The sequence below is a fragment of the Tachypleus tridentatus genome, chromosome 5, assembly GCF_004210375.1.
Source record: "Tachypleus tridentatus isolate NWPU-2018 chromosome 5, ASM421037v1, whole genome shotgun sequence".
Taxonomy (NCBI): Eukaryota; Metazoa; Arthropoda; class Merostomata; order Xiphosura; family Limulidae; genus Tachypleus; species Tachypleus tridentatus.
This window is the reverse complement of record NC_134829.1, coordinates 11459648-11485776: the sequence shown is the minus strand read 5'-3', so window position 1 is coordinate 11485776 and position 26129 is coordinate 11459648. Positions and strand designations below refer to the sequence as shown.

The 26129-nt window shown below is 33.9% G+C and overlaps 1 protein-coding gene across 5 annotated transcripts; it reads right to left on the bottom strand.

Annotated features, from left to right (window-relative positions):
* Window positions 1-2922: 2922 nt before the first annotated feature.
* Window positions 2923-23155, bottom strand: LOC143250514 (uncharacterized). 5 transcript variants are annotated; one of them, XR_013028224.1, is made up of 3 exons: window positions 20490-20772; window positions 10889-10970; window positions 2923-6870 (listed from the first exon to the last, which is right to left on the bottom strand). XR_013028224.1 is itself a non-coding variant. In XM_076501164.1 (2 exons), the coding sequence occupies exon 2, from the start codon at window positions 19355-19357 to the stop codon at window positions 17897-17899; it is 1461 nt and encodes a 486-aa protein (XP_076357279.1). In that variant the 5' UTR covers window positions 19358-19640; window positions 22786-23155; the 3' UTR covers window positions 16555-17896. The 5 variants fall into 5 exon arrangements, 2 of the variants coding, with proteins under 2 accessions (XP_076357279.1, XP_076357278.1); XR_013028223.1 differs by lacking the exon at window positions 2923-6870 and adding an exon at window positions 9165-10467 and having other exon boundaries at window positions 10885-10970; XR_013028222.1 differs by lacking the exon at window positions 2923-6870 and adding an exon at window positions 9165-10467 and having other exon boundaries at window positions 20490-20771.
* Window positions 23156-26129: the final 2974 nt, after the last annotated feature.

The following is a 26129-nucleotide window of genomic DNA, read 5'->3' as shown; positions in this document are numbered from 1 at the left end:
CGGTTGAGGTTGTCGCCGTCGCAGACGTCGGTCCAACTCGTCCCAAAAATGTTCGATGGGGTTTAAATTTAGTGATCTGGAGGACCAGGGAAGAACGTTGATGTTGTGGTGTCTCGAGAAGACAGTGGTGAGTTTGGCTGTGTGAGGACGGGCGTTGTCATGTTGAAACACGGCGTTGACGTTCACTATGATGGGTTGCACATGGGGCCTAAGAATCTCGTCGAGCTGTAAGATTCCCTCGAATGTGCAAAAGGTCTGTTCTGGCATTGTAGGCGATGGCAGCCCACATCATGATGCTGCCACCACCATATCTGTCAACATCCTGCACACAGTTTGCTGCAAAACGTTCACCTCGGCGACGGTAAACACGGGTCCTTCCATCCTGCCTACGAAGCATAAAACGTGATTCATCGCTGAACCAGACATGCCTCCATCGTCGATGAGGCCATACCCGATGTGCCCGAGTCCACTGCAGCCGTGCTTGACAATGTTGCTGGGTGAGGATGACGCCTCTGACTGGAAGTCGAGGTCGGATTCCTGCATCTCGTAGACGGTTGCGTACGGTCTGATCGGAAATCCTACGCAGCCCTGGTATGGTTGAGGCAGTAGACGTCGCAGTGGTGGTCCTATCCCGAAGGTGACGTAACCGAATGTAGCGATCTTGTGCGGGCGTGGTCACACGAGGTCTGCCAGATCGTGGACGGTCACGAGTTGATCCATAGCCTTGTGATGGTGCTTGGGTGGACATTCACAGCTCTGGCAACATATGATCGAGATTCGCCTGCTTCCAAGCGACCAATGGCGTTGTTGCGTTGTGCTTCAGTCAGTCTTGGCGTAACTGTATTGCGTGTCGGTGGCTTAACACTGAGCTATGGAAACCGAGAACCCGTCACTTTTATAGGGATTTTGCACATGTTGCACTTGCAGAACATGCATATCTCTCAAACAAATTTATTGGACACGCATGCGTTTTGGCGAAAAATCCGATTTTCCTCTGTTTTCAAAGTGCACAACTTTTATTGTCATTTTGGTCTGATAATCAGTGCTTTAACACGTGTAATATCACATACTCTGAGCTTGTAACGTTATTACATATATTTCTCTTTAAAATAAAAAAAATATCCCTTTTGCGTTTCTTGTTTTGAAGAGTATATATTCATAGGAGAGATGTACTTAGAACTATGTTCATCATGTACGTATTATCTGTCAAGATCACACATTAAATCATTTTTATGCCAATTTTTATTAAAATAATTTAGTGCATCATGCAAGAGTCTTATAGATATTGTTTCTATGTTTGCATACTTGTGCATGAATGTGGATGAAGTACCACGTAGTACTTCATGGGCTGAAGTTAAGATTGAATTTTGTATTTTTTGTAATTTGTGTAATTGTTTTTGTGTTACGTTTATCCAGGCAGGACATGCGTATTCTATTACAGGTCTAATGTATGTTTTGTAGATTTTTGTTATATTATCAGATGGTGTACTTTGATTTTTACTTGAAAGACTTCTTGCATAATTTGCTCTTTTTCCAGATTCTAGTCAGGATATTGTTAATATGCTGTATCCACGTTAATTTGGTATCGTAAGTTAATCCTAAAAATTTAGCAGAAGAAGCAGTCTGTAAAAGTGATCCATTCATGTATAACTTTGGTAGATCTTTTTTTTCAGTTTACTTAATCTGCTGAATAGTATTACTTGGGTTTTCGGAATATTTATTTCTATTCTATATTTCTGGCAGTATTCTTCTAAATTATTCAGGACTGGTTGGAGGTTTGTTTCTATTATTGAAGGAGTGGGGCACTTTTCCAGATCGCTACCTCGTTAGCAAATTGTGATGCAAAACCTAAATTTAGGTCCGACAGTGGCATATTACTCACATACATGATAAATAAGATAGGGCTAACTACCCCTCCCTGTGGGACTCCTGCCTCAGGTGAAAAGGACCCGAGCGGGCCCCATTAATATCTACATTACACTTTCTATTGTCTAGAAAGTTAGATAGCCAGCTGGGTTAAATCTATTTCTGTTAACCATTATGCCACACCGTGTCAAATGCTCGAAGGTTATCTGCGCTATCCGTCCCTATTTAGCAGTGTAAGACTAGAGGAACGGCAGATAGTCATCATCACCCACCGCCAACTCTTGGGCTATTCTTTTACCAACGGATAGTGAAATTGGCCGTCATATCATAACGCCCCCACGGCTGAAAGAGCGAGCATATTTGGTGCGACGAGGATTCGAACCCGCAACCCTTGGAATACGAGTTGAGTGTTTTAACCACCTGATACGAGAGCTAATCAGGGTGACTAAGTCATATCATACAAGATTTCAATTAATAGGTTATTTATATGTATCTTTACGGTGTATGACACGATTTGTTGCTCAGCAATTTGGATGACTTGAAATGAGAATAAAAATGTTGTCCGAAAAGGAACAATTCTTAGCTATTTTTGATTATATATATCAAACAGTAACAGAGATTTTTTAATTTTACAAGTAAAAGAACAATTGATAATAGTATCAATAAAGTTTATCACTTATATATCACCTCATTATAAGTTTAAAAAACATAAAACCTTTTTAACATTTCATTGAATTGTTAAAGTTCATATTCAACATAATTTTGTCACTAACAGATGTAAAAAGTAAGCGTAATGAATTTAGACATTTACTGATTATTTTTCAGAAGTGAGTTTTTAAGCATTTAGAGCACTGTTGTCACCTAAATATTCAACTATGTTAAATGTTAAGGTAATTAAGTTAGTAAATTAAACACATTTGAGTTTCTCGAGAATTGCACGCAGAGTAGAGATGTCACACAAATAATAAGAAGCTTGAAGAACACATGTGCAGGTGCATTTCTTGACGAAAGCGACAACTGAGTTTCAAAGAATGAGACAGGAGACACATTTCACACATAATAATACATTTAATGGAAATACACCATAATTTAAAGTACAACCAGCAAAATACTATCGCAAATTTTAAGGTAAAACCATAGGTTACAACAGGATAAGTGACCATGTAGACGTGGAAAAAAGAATAGCGTTGCTAGCCCGAGCATCAAAGACTTTATTAAAGCGAATCCCCTACCTGCGCACTTTCTTTTCCCATAACCTACACCAGTATATAATTAAGCATCACTCTAAGAAACTGTCGGCAGATTAACGTGACTCTTTAACATAGTCGACCATAATATAACAATAGCATGTCCTATACCTCTATACTTAATTCACTGTTCACATGTAGGCAAGCTCTAACTCAATAAACCAAGCTCATGAACGAATCCTCCCACTCATACAAATAAAAGGTAGCAAGTTAACTATATAATCAATGGAGAACTTCCAACATTCTCAAAAAGTAAAACAATACAAAAAGAATGTACTGGTCTTATTACCGCAAAGGAAGGCATGAAATTTAATAAGAGTTTTCATTAAGCTGACTGAAATCTCTTTAAGTAATCTACCGAAAATTAGTAAAAACGTAAAATATACAAAAGTGTCAAACATTAATACAGAATTCTTCTAGCATTTTAAAATAAATTCTACTTAAAGTAGGGTAAAATCTGCTTCAAATCTGTGTAAAAAATCTCTAAAAAGCATGTAAAAGTAGTAAAAAAACTTACTTGAAATCTCCTTTCACAAAACCCAACACTATTTTAAATATGCCAATAAACTCTCGAGTTTCTGACACAAGAAAACAGTGATTGGTGCCTATTAGATTAGACAGCCAAAAAGCCATAAATTTGTTTGTTTTGAATTTTGTGCAAAGCTACACGAGAGCTATCTGCGCTGACCGTCCCTAATTTACCAGTGTAAGGCTAGAGTTTTTTTCTTTGTTTTTTTGTTATTTCGTGCAAAGCTACTTGAGGGATTCTGCGCTAGCTGTCACTAATTTAGCAGTGTAAGGCATAGAGGGAAGGCTACTAGTCATCATCACCCACCACCAACTCTTGAGCTACTCTTTTCCCAACGAATAGTGAGATTGACTGAAACATTATAACGTCCCCACGGCTGAAAGGGCGAGCATGTTTGGTGTGACAGTGATTCGAACCCGCGACCCTCAGATTACGAGTCGAGTGTCTTAACCACCTGGCCATGCCGAGCCCATAGATAGCCAAAATAACATAAATATCATTTAAGAATGCACCTGCAGCTACTTCCTGTTTCAGTGACAAGAGTAGCTCGAATTATTAATTAATAGCACGTTATCATTCCTGCAAAAAGGCGCCCAATCTCCACATCATGCAGTTAGCCCCTGGGGAAAAGTTAAATATTGAAACTTACTTGAGCAGTGCTATGTTACAATCATGGAACTATAGGGAAAATCAAAATTTTGTAACTAAAATTTTTAAACTAAAAGTAGTGAGAAACATGTAGTATTTTTTAGGTTGTCTTGGCCATCTCTCCTTTAAAACTGTAACGGATTTTATTTTATATATTTATATTTGTTTCAGTTCAATATATGTTTAGAGTTAGTTAGTTAGTTATCACCATTAGATTCCATCTAGGAACATAGGGCCGCAATCGCTTGCGGATTCTTCAACAAGTATTTAAGTGAGTAGGTTATTAGCCCACTGCACCGAGCCGTCCCTAATTTAGCAGTGTAAGACTAGAGGGAAGGCAGCTAGTCATCACCACCCACCGCCAACTCTTGGGCTATTCTTTTACCAACGAATAGTGGGATTGACCGTCACATTATAACGCCCCCACGGCTGGGAGAGCGAGCATGTTTGGCGCGACGCGGGCGAGAACCCGCGACTCTCGGATTACGAGTCGCACGCCTTACGCGCTTGGCCATGCCAGGCCATATGTTTAGAAATTTATGTAATTTGTATTACTCAATGTGTATAACGTAAATCCCGTCCGTTTGTAGAAGATTCTCAAGAGTAAGAAACAACAATATATGTTCTTCGAAAGCATCAGCGTATCTTCGAATATTATTGACAAGTGAACTTTTGAGAATGTCGAGAGACAGTTTAAGAGTATTGTTGATCTGCGACACTCTGTATACTTTTGTTTGTTTGTTTGTTTGTTTTGGAATTTCGCACAAAGCAACTGGAGGGCTATCTGTGCTAGCCGTCCCTAATTTAGCAGTGTAAGACTAGAGGGAAGGCAGCTAATCATCACTACCCACCGCCAACTCTTGGGCTACTCTTTTACCAACGAATAGTGGGATTGACCGTTACATTATAACGCCCCCACGGCTGGAAGGGCGAGCATATTTTGGCGCGACTCGGGCGCGAACCCGCGACCCTCAGCTTACGAAGCGCACGCCTTAACGCGTTAGGCCATGCCAGGCCTCTCTGTATACTATAAATCTCAGAAGCTGTAATTACGATAAAAGCTTATTAATCGGAAAACTAAAAAGTGAGCTTATAAACCACGGAAGGCCAACCAAGAATAGACAGCTAGTTTGCTTTAAGCGAAGTGTAACAGTATCAACTCAGAATTATTTTGGTCATTGTGGACCTGTACCATCAGTAAAATATTCAGTTCTAGACCAGACAGAAGACTAAGTGTAGTTTGTAAAACTTTTTATAGAAATTATTATTTGTAATAAGTGTTATTATAAATTGTATTGTTGTTTTTATATTAAAATATATTTGTGTGTATCATTCTGGTTGACAGATATAAGTTTCATATATATATATCGATATTCCATTAATATCTAAATTAAAATAATCAGCTACTTAAAATCGTAATACGTTAACATACGTAACATAATAAGAAAAACGAAGAAAAAAAAGATTAAAGTTTACTGGTGTGGAGCTCTTCCTCCCGGTGAATCTCTTTAAACATTACACTAAAGGAAAACAACAAAACATACAATACAATTATATTCACCTTCTTGACGAAGAGACAGCCAAATTTGCTCTTATCACTTATAAAAAATAAATAAAAAACAGTGAAAAATATTCTTTAACGGAGAAAAATTACATATTGAATTACCCTTTAACTATGGCATTACATTGGAATAAGAAAATTGTCAACAATAGGATGTATATACACTTAAAAAAACCTTGTACAAATATACATTTCAAAATTAACCCTTTTAACAACAATATATTTTGCATACTAAAGAAAACTCGTCATCAAAGAGGCGTTACGCAGAAAAATATCCCTTAAAGGCTAACTTCCTCTGTAAACACAAGCGCATTAAAGTTAGGGAGGAAAAATACAAAAAAAGAAAAAAGCAAGTGTTAAACATTATCTATATCAATGAAATAATACTCGTGTTCACACAGTAGCTTAACAAACTATTTATAACTTATTGTGAAAAATTAGGGAGACTCATCTAAAGTATCTTCGACAGCAAGTCCTCTAATGCAATAGTGGACTTCCAATGTGCCATCATGGTCTGGCAGATTATCTCTTTTACTTTCATATGAGCTTTCCAGATTCATGCTACATCCTTTCAGAATTGACATACTTCTTATTTAACTGCATTAGGAATTCTCATCACTTTGAAAGAGAATTTTCCTTGGATCTATTAAGAACCCAGGCCTCTGACTGACTGATGGCCTAATGTTTGCAATGGCACTCTTATATTTTGCTACAGCACGAGTCACTCGCTTCCTACAGGCAGGGACTTTATGAGTAGTAGGTGGCTGGGTAGTTGACATACTAGAGTCGTGTAATCGTCCAAATTCACTTTCTTCAGCTCTTTATCGTCAGGTGTTAGTGAGACAATTAATAATGAGGTGATAGGTGGTGACTTAGTACCTCAAGAATATGGAAGACAAAACCTACAATGTCTGCCTCTAGAACCTACAGATCTCATGCATCATCCAGTAATCCACCCTCATCCATTGGCTCCTAGGGCATTAAAGTTGATCCAATTGTAGACATGGAGTGCAGTGTCACTGATTAGTTAAAAAAGAAAACTATAGCTAGTAAGTTTTAAAATGTGATTTTAAATAAGCAAAGTTAGAATGGAAAGTGCAAGATTAAACATACTCCAACTGGTCAGAAGAACTCTGCTAAGAGTGTGGGTTAAAGCTATACCATCCCTATTACAAAAAAACAAACTTCATTCAGGATTACCATAAGGATAAAAAGACAAAAATATGGAGTTGAACTCCATGTTTATAAATTTTGAGCTCAAATGCATCTAGATTATAACGTGATCCCTACTACCTGATAACTGAGGCATCCTTGGGTTTCGACCATAACCTTAGTTGCCTCTGAGATGAGTGTGGTCTCATTGATTGTCTGCAGCTATCTGACACCCTACGTCATTCCCTTCACTTACTGTCTGGTTGTTAACTAATAGGACACAGATTCAGTAGCAAAAAAACAGAATGACGACACCCACACGAATAACTAATGTAGATCAAACATCATACAGGTGTCGACTTAATTTTTCCACCCATGAAAATTCATTATCACCTATATCTCTTCTCCATGTTGACTATTTGTTTTGAATTTTCGCGCAAAGCTACTCGAGGGCCATCTGCGCTAGCCGTCCCAACTTTAGCAGTGTAAGACTAGAGGGAAGGCAGCTAGTCATTACCACCCACCGTCAACTCTTGGGCTACTCTTTTACCAACAAATAGTGTGATTGACCGTCACATTATAAAACATCACTATGACTGAAGGGTGAGCATGTTTGGTGCAGCGGGGATTCGAAACCGCGACCTTCGGATTACGAGTCGAGGACCTTAACCACCTGGTCATGCCAGGCTTTTCCATGTTGACTCTGATCAGCAACAAACTTCATCTAAAACAATAATAACCATCCATCACAAAGCTATCGCATCACAGCCAATATTTACATCCAGAACTGAAATGATATTGCTTTGTGTTAAGAATAGATCCATAAATTTGAAATTTCATCATGCACAGATATAACATTTTCGAGTTTCATATTTCACAGAAATTTCATTTTGCCATTTATGTTACAGTACCTCAAAACAAAACGCAAACCTTAAGCAATCGGAAAATATGGTTCAGGTAACGTAGAACTCAGACATTTCAATGGTTCTGTCCAGGAATGACTTAAAGTTGTAATTTAGAATATTTTACAGCAATATCGCTACTTCGTCTTCGATATGACAAAAAATCATCTGCCACTTTTTTGCTACATGATTCTCTTGGAGTGTAAGCCTTTGTCCAAATAGATAATGATGGAAATGACTTGTGGCTCAAACAACCTTTAATACCTCTTTCCGACTGGTATAAAATCTTCTTCAGCATCAATTTTCTTACTATAATAGACAATCTTATCTTCCTCCACGCTGTACTTGTAATAAAACTGCTCCTACACCAAAATCTCTAGCACCTCTGTCCAAAATAACTGGATATTTCCGATTTGGGTACGCTAATATAAATAAAAAAATGTGGTCAATTCATTATTCAGTTTGTTAAATACTTGTTCAGAGTAGCCCAACAAAATTTGATTGGTTTTAAACTCGTTGTATAAAGCACGAGCTGCATCAGAAAATGATTTTCAAAACAATGATTGTAGGAGAGCAGTCTAAGAAATCCTTTTGCCTTGAATTTGTCTGGATAGGTTCAATCTTTCATTTGTCTGTGAACACACCCTCTCTTATGTGTCCCAGGAAATTCAACTGTTGATAAAACAATTCACTTCTTGAGATTCATTTTAAAATTCTCATTCCTCAAGTGATCAAAGACTTTCTTTTGTCCATCATTAACATTATCAAAGGTCTTCCCAAGTGTGATTATTTCATGCAAATAGGTGAGAACGAGTTCCAGGATAGTTCAGAGAGAGAGGCACACTCATTACTAACTGAGACATGATAGGTGTGCTACGTAAAGCAAAAGGGGGAGAAAAACGAATTGCCATAATCCATTTCCTGCAGTAAAAGGCTGTCTTCTCTCTTCTTGTTTTGTCAACTTGAATTTGCTGATATCCGCTCATAAAATCTAAAGTCAAGTTAGTTCTTGGAAGTCGGTAGTAATATTTTGGTTAAATAGTGATATCCATTGGAGAAAGCATCTTGATATTCAGTGAGCAAGTCAAATAGATCCATTCATATAGCTCTTGTGAAGTGATAAACTTTATATATATATATATATATATATAATATGACATAGCATTTTTTACATAGTCTCAAAAGTAGGTACTGCTGATGCCATTTGACATAGAAGTACTAATACAGTTTCATATCTTCTAATGTCCTATCCAGATTTGACTTGATTTTTAGTTTGTGTTCGTGGTAAAAATGATGACATCTTTATTATTCAGATCCACAAGAGTTCTTTCAACCATTAGGACGTTCTTAAGTGTTTGGTTGTATCCCAACCCAGTCTCTAAATGTAAATTCATTATTGGTAAATCCTGGTACGAGTATTTCACCTCTTAGTGGTACAATAAATGTCCTCCTTGTTGTCAACGGAAGTGCAACCTTTAGTGTAGTAATTGTCATGTAGTTCACAGGGACTTCCTGGTCATAGACTGTGAAACTATTTGTAGCTATCCTAACCTTGCATTTACATCTCAATATCACAACTATCATGAGATGTGGTGGATCTTTCTATACAAAAGGTTAGCTCCAACTTTTCTTTTTCTGGAACTTCATGTCCACTTACTTTTTGCAACACTCCATCTTTTTTTTTTCATTGCTGGAAAAAGTTAAAGGTTTTCCACCAAATCAGACTGAGCTATCAATAAAACTCTGGCCTTGGGAACTGGTTTCTTTAGATCATGAATTTCTTACGTCTGAGATAGATAGGGTATTTTCAGCTGAACTTCAACCATAAGCAAGCCTAGCTCATGTTAGCACTTTATTGTTCTTTTGATTTGACTGGGCTTGAAGATTCATCCCTAGAGGACTGTTTCCTTGATGTATTAACACCTCTTCACACTCTCAAATGTAATAGCCTGGTTTTTCATACCAATATACACAAACAGTTATCTTTTACTGAATCCTTTTGTCTAAAGTTCATGTCATTTTAAGTACATTTCAAGCATCTAATGTTGTGTGATTTATTTTCTCTATTCTGCAAAACTTGCTCCACGAATCCTTTTAATTATTCTAGGTTATCATCAGTGAGAGTTGAATTTCAATACAACTAAATGTAACGATTCTCAATGTCACTCCCCAAGCAATACTTAAAGAACACACCATGAAGTAGTAGATATTATAAGTAGATATGGAAGTTAAACTTGAAAGTGATTTTGTAAAAATAAAAAAGCACATAAATTTAAAAATAAATGCAACATAATTATTGTACTAACCCATATATTTCTTTTTTATTCTTTTCAAGTTTACTGTGTTGCTGTTGGTTAACTGAATAACTCTCACAAGACTAGCTACAAAATGGGCTGTGATTCTGTATTTATTCCATGAAATACATTAACCTCTGTTCAAATTTACTGTATTTCTATTGGTTAAGATCATTTCCAAATAGGCTTCACCACAAAAAATCAGACTTTATCCTGATGTGTCTGTCTAGAGGAGGACAGGTCATCTGTGGTTACTCTTCTTGAAATGCTAAAATAAAACTTTCATTTAGCCTAGACTGCAAGCTGATAGCAGCCTGCGTAGTTTGTTTGTTTTTTATACTCATGAACAAGAGCTACTATCAGTCTGTAAACTTAGAATTAACAAAGATTTATTCTTTTACCTTTACCATATTGTTCAAGTTGTGCCACTGAAGCATAATTTTGTTTTATTTTATACTTTTACCTAACTTCTTTATGATATTTTACCATTATGCTGTAATACTGTTGTTATGTAATGTTCAAATATGTAAAACCAACAGTATAAAGGTGGACTTTTTACTTCAATTGAGGAAAAATATAAGAATTAAAAAATAAAGGTCATTCAAAATTTATCTGAAGCTCCTTAAATGAAAAACTCAAACAAAATTGCTCTTTAATTCATCTAGGCATAAATAAATGGTCTCACTTACTGGGAATCTTGAGCAGCAACAGCTGTTTTGTTGCCCTTGTACGCTTTTTAAAACCAGTTCTAAACCTCCCTTGTGGATTGCTCTAGAAAGATATGTAACAGAACCCAAATGAGCAGTCTTAAACAAATGACATCCCTTGGGATTCATCAATAACAAGCAAGTGAACTATTTTGATTGTTATATTCAGCTGTCTGCATTATGTGCAGGGTAAACCATGTTACTGGATTAAATTTCTTATAAGTACCTTTTGGAAACCGAAAATATAATTTTATTGCAGTTAACAAAAAGAGCTCAGCAACAATAACATTGAAATGTACCTGAATATCTAATTATGCTGTGTAACCACATATGATAGATATAAGAAGTGTTTTGTTGTTTAGATTCCCCACTTATTAAAGTCTGGAGTTGTTATTGATGCCAGATTTGTTGATAATTGCCAATCATAGGCAAACACAATATGAAGGAACAATGAATATTAAGTTTATGTGATAATAAACAATGCAACTGCTGCTTACTGGTAACTGATTAAATCACTGAACTCAAATCCCAGCTCATTTAAATTCTCTCCATGATACTTTTCCTATTCAAATCTCCTTTTATTTTACAGAACTTACCCAATAACTTTACATCAACTAGGTGCACATGATTATACCAGTTTCGCACACTAAAATGCTTTGTCTCATTCCTCTTTTATTTGATTTTGTCTTTGAAAGCAATTATCTGTTCTTAAAAAAATGGATGGTTGTGTATGACCCTTTCTGTGAATGTTTTGATGATCAATAAACCAATTATCATAGCAATCAACTATCATAACTTGCCAGTTTGTTTGCTTTTCTTTAAAGTTAATTACATAGCACAAAGGATGTTATTTATCAATGACATACTATCAATTGTGAAATACAATAAATACTGCTGTTGCTAGATGCTCATGTATCAACAGAATTACAAAATACATTACATGAGTTTGCAGCATAGTTGCCTTCTGAAATGGTTACCAATTAATAGGTTGTAGAAAGTAATCAGAATAAAACTGACACAAGCAGACACTACATTGTCTGATAACAGAAAGCATGGAAAAAATCAATATTCAATCATCCTAAAGTTATAAATGGTAGTATTCAAATGTCTTTTAATGCAAACAAATTCATAAAAATTAAAATAAAACTGTAGAACCTCAAAAATGATGTATAAATGAACAATATAATACTGTACATGATTTGTCAGACTCATTCAATCTACAGTAAGCCATTACACAGGCTACAAAAAATAAAGCAGTGCAATCAAATCTATGAAACACATGTAACTCCCATTATAACTGTATGCTGTACTTCCAGATTACCAAAAAAAAAGGTATTGTGAAGTTAAAATTCCTGCTTTGTTAAATGCTTATAATTGGATAATTTTGAACTAAGAGTTATAATAAATAAAATTTCCTTCATGCCTAAGACTTATGGATTGACTTTCCCAGTTATAAAGTATATAAAGAACATACTGTTATTGAATAAAAAAATTTAAAAATACATAAAAAGTGATTTACTGGGTAAGTCAAGATTTGAGTGACAAATTTAAAAAGGTTAAAAAGCAATATACGCATTATTTCAAAAGAAACAAATCCCATGCCTGAGAAAAAAATATAATCTTCGCAATAAAAATATTCCATGTAATCTGTACTTGATTTACACTTGGTCAAATCAGCTGTGAATTCTCTCATCTTTCCCATTGTGGAACAGTCTTAAAATTCGAGAACTGGCAAAACCAAATCACTCATTAGTGGGAACAAAAATATATATATATTCAAACAATATAACCATGTAAGGTAGAAAGTTATCAACTGACAGGAATATACAATTATTTTTTACATTCCAAATACCATATTTTCAATGATCTTTTTCTTTGAAAATGATGAAGACAAAGAAAACTTCCTCTGGTTCATCTCAAACTCTAGCCTGCAAAGTATTGACCATACAGTACTTTAACAAAGTGCTACTACTGCAACCGAAATTATTATTTATATACACTATATAAACTAATCATATGACTAAAACCTGTGCTTCTTTCCAATTATAATAAATACTCTTAGCTACCTCGTGTCATTGTACTAACTTTAAAACATCTGTTACAAGGACATATAAATTAATTTGGAACACTCTCATCAATTGGCAACAATCTGTTGCAAAATACTTGTGTGGATGTGTGTTTTTCTCATGGCAAAGCCACATCGAGCTATCTGATGTGTCCACCAAGGGGAATGGGACCCCTGATTTTAGCAGTATAAATCCATAGACTTACATCTGTCCCAGCAGGGGATGCAAAATGCCTGTTCTAAGTAATGTACCGTACCTCATGATTACAAGTTATTCATAATAGTGTTTTGCAGGATCAATGAAGGGATGATACAGCCACTGTTTCATCAGAATATACAGTGAAAAGTGTAGATAAGCAGATATGTTGAAAACTAATTATTGTGTGCTATTTATCCTGCAAGTGCAAGTTAAGATAGTTTTTAAAAATTACCAGCTAATAATTAAAAAAATCACTGAATAAACTTCACTATGAACCATACCTTCATACAGAATCAAAATGGATATCTACATACTGTTTACATTTCCTAAATGACAAGATAAATAAAGTGAAGGACTTTCAATATTTCCACAGGCATGGTTTAAATAATGACTATTCCAGCATAATGAAATAATTGAACTGGGATTGAAGATCACAACTATGCCATACACTCAAATTACTATCAACAAACACTAATGAAAACCTGAAATAGCTATCAATGCAACAAATCCTCTACAACATAAAAAATGCATCAATTCTTGATGACAAGAAACCAACTTGAAATAAAAATGCATCTCAGAACAGTTGGTATTAATCTTTTGTTGATTAGCAGAGAACATTTCAACCTTCCCAGGTCAAAATGTTGTTCTCTGCTTATCAACAAGTGTTAATACCCATACTAGCCATTCTGAGATAAAATGCATCAATTCCTCAGGTAAATTATTTTCAACAAGATTGATTATGACAAATCAGGACCTACAATTGTTCTCAATTGGGGTGTTGATAGGTACCAACACATAGAGCCTGTGTTCTGATTCTATTTGACAGTGTTCTGAATCCCCAGTCAGTGTCTTGAAAAATCAGAATGACAAATCATATTGAAAAACCAAAACTTCCTGCACCAATGGGCCTGACCCCTGAATTTTTTAAGTACTTAGAAATACCTCTGTTCTCAAGTATAATTTCATACTTTCCACCATTGTTACCTTTGGCTACCCCTGCTAACACACAAGACAATGCAGTTAACATATTTTGTTTGTTTTGAATTTTGCACAAAGCTACTCGAGGGCTATCTCTGCTAGCTGTCCCTAATTTAGCAGTGTAAGACTAGAGGGAAGGCAGCTAGTCATCACCACCCACTGCCAACTCTTGGACTACTCTTTTACCAACGAATAGTGAGATTGACCATCACACTATAACACCCCCACGGCTGAAATGGCGAGCATGTTTGGCACGACGGGGATGCAAACCCGCGACCCTCAGATTAAGAGTCGCATGCCTTAACACACTTGGCCATGCCAGGCCCAAAATCACATTTGGAGGGGCTGGGCATTTAACATCATATGACTGAATGACAATGGCCATGTACTTTTATGGTAACTTTTGGAATTTTGCATGAATTCATAATGAACAGGATCAATAACTCTTGTGATTAATTAATGTTATGAAGCTTGCATATTTCCATACTTATACCATACACATCATTTCTATACATTTAATTGATTTGAAATTCTAACATTAAAATTTATATTTATTCTGAAAACTTCCAGATTGAGCTTTTATATGGTGCTATGTGTGATGTAACATAACATGAATGGTGATATTTTGCATCACATACAAACATATTTCCATATGACTGAATTTAAAGCCTTATCACTTCATCTATTCAGCAGCTGATAAAATTTTGGTCCATGTGTTTTCACCCATTCCAGTATTAATATTTGTTAAACATTGACCTCATTTAATTGCACTGCTACATACAATGCAGCCTGTCTAAATGTTGAATCCTGATGTGTAAGTCTATGTCTGAGACATAACATCAGGTCTGAACATCCAGTTGATGATGCCAAGCTTTAAATGTGCTTGTATACTATGTTTGGCAGTTCAAGGGCCACAGTCAATTATAAACAGCATTTTGCATTGCCCTACACTATTAATGATATACCAAAGTTAATTTACTGTCAACATGTGAGAAGTGATAGAAGTTTTCTCCCCAAGAGGTACGTCAGGTACCCTTTCCACAGTTGTTCACGTAAATCCACGTTAGTCAAATATTTTTTAAACTGCTCACAAAGACGTTCCTTGTAAAAACAACTTACCCAAACTTAGTAATTTAGCACTACCTTGTTACAAAGATTACAACCCCGATTTATATTTTTGGCTTACTTTTACCATTTTTACCTCTAACAAAGTCACCTATATCTTACTTATGAGCTCCTAACTTATCAGAATTGAGTGTATGTGTGTAGACAACATTATATGTCCTTTAAACAGTGACTGGCGTAACATGAACATACGCAACTTTTAAAATATACTTTAAATAGCTGGTATTTTAATATTGTAGTTACTGATATGTTATATTTTTAATACAGTTATGTGCAGGTTTTATGTTTTGCATAAACAATTACATTGAATATTTCTTTAAGAGATTTGGAGTTATTTTATTATCACCACAAAATAACAACTCTATGCTAAAAATCTAGAACATAAAAAGTCATCTCTTAACAACTGATCACATTGAATCTAGCAGTCATAAAAAACTTCTTGAAGACTGATTGATTGATTGATTTAGTGTTTTATGGCACAAAGCAGCGAGGCTATCTGCGCCAAACATCCGGTAAAAATGTAAAAATAAAGTAAATATAGTAAAAGACATAAATGGAAATGAAGGTAAAACAAAAAAGTATAAAACCAATGTTGACACCTAGTCTACAATGTTAAGATAAAAGGTAGAGTATAAGAAGTTGTAAGGTATTTACTCTAGCAAAATGGTAATGATCATAACCCACCAGGAAGACTAACAGGTAAGTTCAAGAACCACCGTCAGTCACCTGAAGTTGGCCTTTCCAGTCCTGGTTCTGGCTTATGTGTCATAGCAGCCATTATCAAAATGTAAAATAATAGAAGTTTTAAAAGACACATAGCAAAATTGTAACAATGAGTAGCCAAATGTCCAGTAAAAAGATAAAAGTCAAGTAAATGGAGTAAAATTTGTAAAAGTAAATGAAGGTAAAAACAGAAAATGGTGTAAAAACCAATGGTGACATCCAGTCTACAAAGTTGTAACATATTTACTCTAGCAAAATGGTAATGATCATAACCCACCAGGAAGACTAACAGGTAAGTTCAAGAACCACCATCAGTCAAAAATCAAACACAGAAGTTTACAAATATTGTGATACAAGCTAAAATTTGCTCCTTATCACTAAGATAATTTTGAATATTTACAGATACTACATGGCTTATATAAATTGTTGATAAATGCATTCTGTGATGTTTATTATACAGTTCTGCACTAACCTACAAATGAAAGTGTTTTATTTTATTTATGTGATTAATGTAGAAGATGTACAATTATCAAGTTACAAGCCAAAACTTACTCCCGATTACCAAGGTATAATCTTTAATACTTCTAGATATTACAAGGCTCACACTGTTTTCTACATAGTTCTCTGCTAACCTACAAATGCAATATAATATACAGAGATAAAATAACACAGAAACTTGACAAGTATCTGGAAATACAAGACAAACCTTGCTTCTAATTATCAAACAAGCAATCCTTGAGAAAAGGGGTATAATTATATGTGCACAAAACTACAGGGGTGATATATTAGTTTGGTAAAGGATGTCCTACTTTACAGTAACTTCACATGTAAATATTCTGACCAGTATCAATCATAGATTCCTTATTCCTATATTAACAGTCTTTTTTCTAATTACATTACAAAATCTGTATCAGTATATACCAAGTTTTATGTTTAAAGCCTTATAAAATATTTTAATGTGACACCACTAAATGAATATTATGTCAAGATAAAATCAGTTAATGTAAATGTCACTAATGCATTGACTTAGAACAGAATTTCTGATTAAAGTTATTATTTCATAGTTAAATAGAGTAAACAATAAAGTTAATTTGTAATATTAACATTAAATATAATTCATCTAACTGGCATGAAAATAATACATTCAGATTATTTCCCACTGTGTAAAAACTACACAATGAAGCATAGTAAAAAGCTAACCACAAGCCACCAGAAATTCAATACACTTTTAATATCAAAGTTCACTGAAACAATAGTAGGTGCTCATTCAACTGAACAAGCTACAAAATCCATTGGAAAACTTTCATACTGGTGATGTTAAGACAAATGTTTCACAATAGTGAAACAAGTAGAAAAATTAAGAGAATATAACAGTTCAATCACAGGTACCTATTACTGGACTTATGAAGCCATTACTATTGATGTCCCCATCATACATTTCTTCCAACAGTGGAATGGTATACTTCAAACAATATTCACAACAAAGAGGGCAACCAACTGATGAATCAATGCAAACTAATCTTAAGTTCTGTTTTTGAATATTGTAAATTCTTAGTTAGACCAGTTTACTCAATCAGTTACATTACTTATTATGTTTATTTCCAGTTTCAGTCTGCATGGGTTACTGATATTATATTCGCTGGTGCTGATATGGAAAATGCTTTGTTAAACAGCCTTGTCATAAAATATGCAGCTATACAGATTCTAGCAGTTCGTTTCTTTTTATGAAACCTTTACTTACAAACATCATATAATAGTATGGTGCCTTTGCAGCCTTGAAATGTTTTTAGATAAAAATTTAAGTTTTTTTCCCACAGTAGGAAAACAAAATTATAGAATGTTTTGCACACACTCAAAAACTGGTAACAGTTTCTATACAGAGCATATTTTCTGATTATTTTTATATTACTGTTCCTCCCATATTATTTTCTACATCAGTAGGGTTTTTTCTCATTGCTAATGTGCATCCTCTCTTCTCATGATTTTTTAAGTAACTACTACATACAAATTTTTTCCCACATGCATTACAACTGTATGGTTTTTCCCCAGCGTGTATCCTCTCATGCATTTCTACTTTACTTTTTGATCCAAATTGTTTTCCACATATTACACAACTGTATGGTTTCTCCCCAGTGTGCATCTTCTCATGAATCTTTATGTAACTATTACTGACAAACTGTTTTCCACATACAACACAACTGTATGGTTTATTTTCACTGTGCATCTTTTCATGACTCTTTAGGTATTTATTAAATAAAAATTTTTTTCCACATACTTCACAACTGTATGGTTTCTCCCCACCATGTATCTTTTCATGTATTTTAAGTTTACTCTTTATTCTAAACTGTTTCCCACATACAACACAACTATGTGGTTTCTCCCCAGTGTGTATCTTCTCATGAACCTTTCTGTAACTATCACTGACAAACTGTTTTCCACATACAGCACAACTGTATGGCTTCTCCCCAGTGTGTATCTTCTCATGAGCCTTAAGATACATATTACATGAAAATTTTTTATCACACACAATACAACTACATAATTTCTCTCCAGTGTGTATCTTCTCATGACTCTTTAGATACCTACTACATAAAAACCTTTTACCACACACAGTACAACTGTATAGTTTCTCTGTAGTGTGTATTTTCTCATGAGTCTTTAAGTAACTATTACACAGAAAAGTTTTTCCACATACTACACAACAGTATGGTTTTTCCCCAGTGTGTAACCTTTCATGTATTTCAAGATGACTTTTTGTTCCAAATTGTCTTCCACATACAACACAATTGTATGGTTTCTCTCCAGTGTGTACCTTCTGATGGGTCTTTAGGTATCTATTACTAACAAAACCTTTTCCACATACAACACACTTGTATGGCTTGTCCAAAGTGTGTATCTTCTCATGAATCTTTAAGTAACTGCTACTTAGAAACTGTTTTCCACATACAGCACAACTATATGATTTCTCCATAGTGTGTATTTTCTCATGTCTCTTTAGGTATCTATTACTGACAAACTGCTTTCCACATATGATACAGCTGTATAGTTTCTCCAAAAGATGTATCTTCTCATGAAGCTTTAGGTAACTGTTACTCAGAAACTTTTTCTCACACACAGCACAACTGTATGGTTTCTCCATACTATGTATCTTTTCATGATTCCTTAGTCTACTTTTGCTCACAAACTTTTTACAACATACAACACAAGTGTGTTTCTTTTCCCCATCATGTATATTATGATGTTCTTTTAGATGACTACTTTTTTTAAATTGTTTACCACACACTGTACAATTGTGTGGCTTTCCCCCAGTGTGTGTTTTCTGATGCATATTTAACTCATTTGTTTTTAAAACTTTTCCCATAAATTAAAAAAATTATATTAATTCTTCTCAAAGTGTATTTTCTGATGTATTATTAGCTCATAATCTGTTAAAATCCTTCTCCACATAATATGCCACTGTAAAATTTATCAGTACCGATGTGAAGTATTTTACAGTTTTATATTAGTTCCTCTTGAATGCTATTTCACACTGCCATTGTTCTACTTCTGATCTTTCCCAGGTTTTGTTTTTGTACAGATATTCTTCTACTAAAACATATCCAGGAAACTGACTTTCACAAAGCTGCTCTCATTAATTTTTACACCTGAAATCAAAACAGAAAAGCAACAATTAAAAATAAACTTAATTATTATAAAAAATATAGCTCAAATTAATGCATATACTTGTTTGCATAATATACAAAATGCAAGAAAGGAAGTAAGACACACATCTCCTTTCTTTACCATCTTCAAATGCTTTTGACTTTCACCTTTTTTCTTGTTTGTCTGTTTTAGCAAAAATAAATATCTATGATACAGATAATTATTTTACCTGTGTCAATGTTTTGTCATGAGGTAAATATGTGCAGAAGATACAAGCTTGTAAACTAGACATACATTTCTTATTTACTCTACAAACAGTTTCTTACAATTGTCACTGTACCATAATGGAACAAAAATATATGTATATACATGCAAAAGTATGATATATGAACATACAATTTTTATTTCACATTTACTTTTAAATCAATAATACAGCTCTGTTTGGCGATCCATTTGTTTTACAAAAAGGCAGTTACGCTTTCAAGTTACAACTTCCAACCATTCAAGGGTTCACCTGAAAACAATCAAGCACTAAGTTTTTTTGTTTTTGTTTGTCTCGTTAACACAGACGTATTCATGTCAAATGGTCGGCAACTATCTATTTTAATATTATAATCTAAAATTAAACTACACAGCAGGAAACAATGTATTCTATTATAGGCTTAAATTTTAAGCTTGGTCACTTGTCAAAATATATCTCAAAGTTATATTACAATACAAATAACAAATATTATTTTCTTATAGAATAATAATACAGTCACTAAATATATGAAACAATATCTTTTTAGTTAAAATATTTTCAAATGTACTGAACAAGAGAGAAGAAAAAAAACTCAATCGTTCAATTTTACCTTGTGAACGATCTGTAACTTTCGGCTGTACTCGTTAACCGTAACACTGAGAAACGAGCAAAGGCTTATTCTTTGTATCTCAGAACGGCTGGTATGGATATTAACCTTTTATTGATAGGGAGAAAACAAAGTTTCGACCGTCCTACGTAATCTTCAGGTTAAGAAAGAGAGAGTTTGAAAGTGACCGTTGCCGGACACGTCTTCGGGACGAGAGTACAAACGGATACGGGATTGTAGGGGACGTTGCAGGTTGCTGTTAGGTTCTCAACTAGTATAGGTATAAAGGTGCTCCGTTATATTGGTTTAATTTTGGTTTTAGTTAGTGTATAAGTAGGACTTCTTTGATTTTGCGATTGTTTATATTTGTTTCCCTACTTAATATCTGGGTGTTTTATATGGTTATGTTGTTTTAATTTGATCTGTTCAAAAACGTGTTAAGGCTTTTTTTTGTTGTTGTTCTTTGAATCTAGTTCCCATTTTTCTGTTTGTTTCTCCAATACAAAAGTCGTGGCAGTTGTTGCATTGTATTTTATAAATTATGTTGGTGTTGTGTCTGTCAGTGTAGTTTTTACATAGTATGGACTTTAGTTTTGTACCTTGGTTTTGAATAAATTTGGTGTTACTGGAATGTTGTGTTTTGTTGTAAGTTTTTCTAAATGTTTATTTTTTCGCTGATCTATGCAGTGATATACAAGTGATACAACACTGCATAGTAATGTCATATCCTTAATTTGTATCATTGTTTGGTATTTTCAAGTAAAAATTATTTATTGTAAAAGAAATGAAACAGGTCTGCTTAATAATGGAAAATTAGTCAAGATACCTAGGGTGTAATAATTTTGTATTATCTGTCCAACTATATTCGCGAGGAACAGGTTAAACATAGTTAAAATGAAAACTGACCATCTTGTATTCTACCTCATTTTATTATTGCAAATATGTTTATATTTTTTCGTTTATTTCGTTTTTGTTCAGTTTTAGCATGAATACATTCACCCAGAAAACCAATGAAGTTAGCATTGTACTAGTTGTTTTGTTTCTTTATTGTGTATAGCAAATGGTATTTACACAACTGAATGAAATTTTTAGTCACACAGACGAGTCAATAACTATAGTGTCTTTTGTTGGCTGAATGGATGAAGTCTGTGTGTTATAGCTGATGAATGCTGGGAGAGAACAAAAATTACGCGGTAATACATTTGCATGATGAATAATACAAACTTTCTTCCAAGATTAAATCATTTATATTTTCTCAGTTCTACCTGGTTTTTGATCATTACTAGTTTGTCAGAGATTCATTTCAACAGGCAGAAAGCTGAATACTTATTTAATGATCCTGAAGAAGGGATTATTCATTTTTTGTACAAGTATGCATTATAGATGTTCTTTTTTATAGTTTGGTTGTTTAATTTAAATACTGTCCATTTTTTTTTCAAACTTTACCAGTCTTTTTATTTTTCATGGAAACATGGCAAAAAATTAGTCGTGTTTCCATATACAGATTACTCTTTGGATTTCTTGTTTAATAATGTTGTGAAACTGAACCTATCTACTTATTTCATACACATGCAGAAGTAATTTTCATATAAGAATGTCATAAATATAGTTTGCACGTCATAATAAACAGTCTCTTCAACTGGAAACTGGTTCAAAAATACTCTAACTCTGATCTCCTGTTCCTGACTTTATATCTCAAAATTATGTTCCATAATATGTTGTATTTTTAAATGAACTAATTTCTTCACAAGTGCTAGATGAGTCCACCTAAAAAAGGAGGATCAAGCAGTAAATTTATAAAGTAATATGAATTTTAAAACTGAGTTGTGAGTTAAAAAGTGAGAAACATAGATATATTAAGTGAAATAGTATTTATTACAGAGAAAAATGGTGTATACTTGCATATATAAATAGACAATTAGAAATTCTAAATTCATCAATAACTTTCTTTCTCATGAGACAGATCTCTACTAAACTAAATACGTGAATAACCTAGTATGACTGAATAATCATATAAGTTACATATTTGTAAGAAACATTGCATCCTTTTTTATGATAGTATAACCGCGTGACTAGCTATTCTCTAGCAGCATTTGTTGGCTGTAACATACAAAAGTTTACTCGGATGATTATAGGGTATTGCAATCATTAATCTGTTCTACACTACTGGATGAAGTGTTACAGATTTGTGTAAACTATTTAAAAAAGCAATCTTATCGATTCTCTGAAGAATATATCTATGCAAAAATTACATAAAAACAAACGGAACAAATAAATTTAAAAAAAAAAACTATGTTACCGTATTGGTATTGGCTATCTCGAATACAAGGCGATACCATTTTCAGAAAACCTAGGAAAGAAAATCTGAGTATTACAATATCCTTTTTGTGGCCTAAAATTCACTCCTATAACTAAACAGCCTGCAGGTGGGGTAGTTACAAGAATTCGTAATGACCTTGGGTGAACATCTGGTGCGCACTTCTAGTTGGATGCTATCTTGATATTCAAGAATGTGAAAAACTATATTGGGGGGAATGAGATTGTGGTTGGCTGCTATTATAAGGAGACTATGAATTTTACAACCTGATTATTAATCTTAAAACATTGTCTTATAATCAGGCTAATGCGGTATTAAAGATACATTAATTAATGCTTCAATTAATTTACATCCGGACATTATATACTGATAATTTTCCTTTGGACATCAAAAATTGAGTGAGTGCATAAGCCTTTTAGAACATCAATGCTTTGATCCATGTTAGTAAAACAAAAACAAAAAACAGCTACCTCAGAAATACATGCCTAAAAATATATTCAACAGCCAACTTAGATACCATATTTGAAGAATCTCAGCTTGGAATTAGCAAAATGTCAAACTGCTAATCAGTTCTTCATCTGTTATGTATTGATTATGGACTCAATACTGTATTAGTGTCAGGTAAAATACGGTATATCCTGATTAGATTGCTAAGGAAAATTTTAAATGTGAATTCATCATTTTGTATTTTTTTATTATTTTGATTGTTCTCTGGAGGGGTAACAAAAATACGTTTCCAAGTTAAATGGAATAAATATAAATTTATAAGTAATGATAAAGTAATAAAAGACATAAATACTGAATATAAAGATCAACGGATGTCATTAATATTGTTTCCACCATTAGACCAATAAAAGTTTTGAAACAGAACTAGTTAATGTGTATGAATTGTACCTTGTATTTTTATTGCATTGGTCATATTATGCCTCTCAGTAGCACAGCAGAATATCTGCGGATTCACATCACTATAAAAAGGGTTTTGATACCCGTGGTGGGTCAGACACAGATAGCCTATTGCGTAGCTTTGTGCTTAATTTTTTTTTTTAAGGTCATTATAATGCAATCAAAAATATAAGGCAACGCCGTTATAAAAACTATAGGAAAGAAAACACGAGTATTATAATGTCCTTTTAGGTCCTCAAAATCAGTCTTGTAACTAAGCAGCCTGTAGGTGGGTTAGTTACAAGAATTAGCAATGGAGAACATCTGGCATACAAGTACAGACAGACACTATCTGGACATTCAGAAATGCAACAGGCTGAAGTAGGGAAAAAAGGCCTATGATCGGCCTCAATTATAAGATGACTATAAATTTTGCATCCGTATTGGGATAATATGGCAATAAAGGTAGTGGAAAACATGTGATATTACAACTGAATAAATCTCACATTAATTTTTTAAATCATTAATATTTCCCCTATCCAGAGCAACTGATGTTACTCATGTAATTGGTTATTCTCAATGAAGCGCTTTAGGTCACTTGACCTTGTATTTATCTTTTGCATAGGAAGACAAAAGGTTTTACTCTAACTGAATGTCATTAAAATTCTCAATGAAATGCAAAAGAGGTCATTACCTCATGAGGTCACTTTACCTTGCATTTGTCTTTTGCATAGTTAGACAAAAAGTATTACTCTAATTGAATATCATTAAAATAATAGGTAGTATAGAAAAAAGGAACTTAATTGAGCTGATGTTAAACAGAATGGGATTGAACACAAATGTTGAACGAAATACCCAATCTATATTACATGCTTACCACAGTGATAAATGATAACGATCACAGTAAGTCATTCATTTATTATTTTAGTACAGATACTAAAATATGTAAAATAATCATTTTAACATAATTAAATGTAGACATTGATGACTTGTAGAAGTACAGTTACCGTATATTTGTTAAAATAACAGTAATTAAATATATACGTGTATGAAAGTCCGCCTTTGTAAAACATGAGATAAGTGAGATAAAACATGAGGTAAATTATTTTGTTACAAAGTAGTAAACTTGTTATTGCATAATAAGAGTTTCATTGACGATGTGAAACGTTGTATAAAGTCACTTTTGAATATTGTGTGATACTGCTCTTCTTCTACTATTTTATGGTGAAATGTATTTTGTGATCATGTGTCATTAAATAATGTTTTTGATTTTATTATATCACTAAAAACCTGTAATCACTTAATTGAATAAGTTTGGTTTGTTTTGAATTTCGCGCAAAGCTACATAAGAGCTATCTGCGCTAGTCGTCCCTAATTTAGCAGTGTAAGACTGGAGGGAAGGCAGCTAGTCATCACCATCCACCGTCAACTCTTGCGCTACTCTTTGACCAACAAATAGTGGGATTGACTACAAATTATGACCCCCTCACGGCTGAAAAGGCGAGCTTGTATGGTGTAACGAGAATTCGAACCCGCTCATCAGTAAGGATCAAACTCATAAATCGAACTAAAACATATTGAAAGTCATTTATTAAATTTTATTGTTGTTCTTGTTGTTTTTCTCTTATGAAATAAGGATGGTAAGCAACGACAGATTCAAAGTTTAGAACTAAATTTTTGTATAGTTTTGTACTTTTGTTTATAACATAGAAGAGTGATCAGGCTCCAACTTTTTTGGCCAAATGACGCTAAACATGTTTGATTTTAATGAAAATTTAAAGGCATTCATTTAAATTAGTATCATTACACAAAGAGAAAGAGAAAAGTTAAGCGCTTTTTGATTATACGTACTTAGCTAATTATTGAATATTTATTAATTGAAAACTTGATAAACCAAATATCCAGTACGATATTGTTCTAACAATTAGACTGGTTAAGTTCCCTCCACAACAAGTTCTTTATCATTATGCCTCAACTGTCATAACGCATTGAATAATATAACAGGTTACTTAGATTTATTGTTTTACACCCACCACTACTCTCCTGAAATATCCAAGTTCTAAAATAGAGTTCTCCAACTTTCACCAGATTTGACTTTATCATTGTTTGCCCCCCAGTGGTTCAGCGGTATGTCTGCGGACTTACAACGCTAAAAACCAGGTTTCGATACCCGTGGTGGGCAGAGCACAGATAACTCATTGTGTAGCTTTATGCTTAATTCAAAACAACATTGTCATTGTTTATGTGAAACTCACGTAGATATGTTATCTGAGAAGTAGAATGTGTTTGTAAAAATCAGCTTTTAATAAATTATTCTTGTTTCAAAAAAATCTTCTCTATAACTTATTTTCCCGAGCCGTTTATTTAGATCTATTATCTGTTGAGAAATCTTTATAGTTAACCAGAGTTTTACAAATTAATAGAATAATGCACATATATCACAC

Coding starts and splice junctions, on each gene's coding strand:
- LOC143250514 (XM_076501164.1), bottom strand. CDS start 19,357: ATGGGAAAAGTTTTAAAAACAAATGAGTTAAATATGCATCAGAAAACA.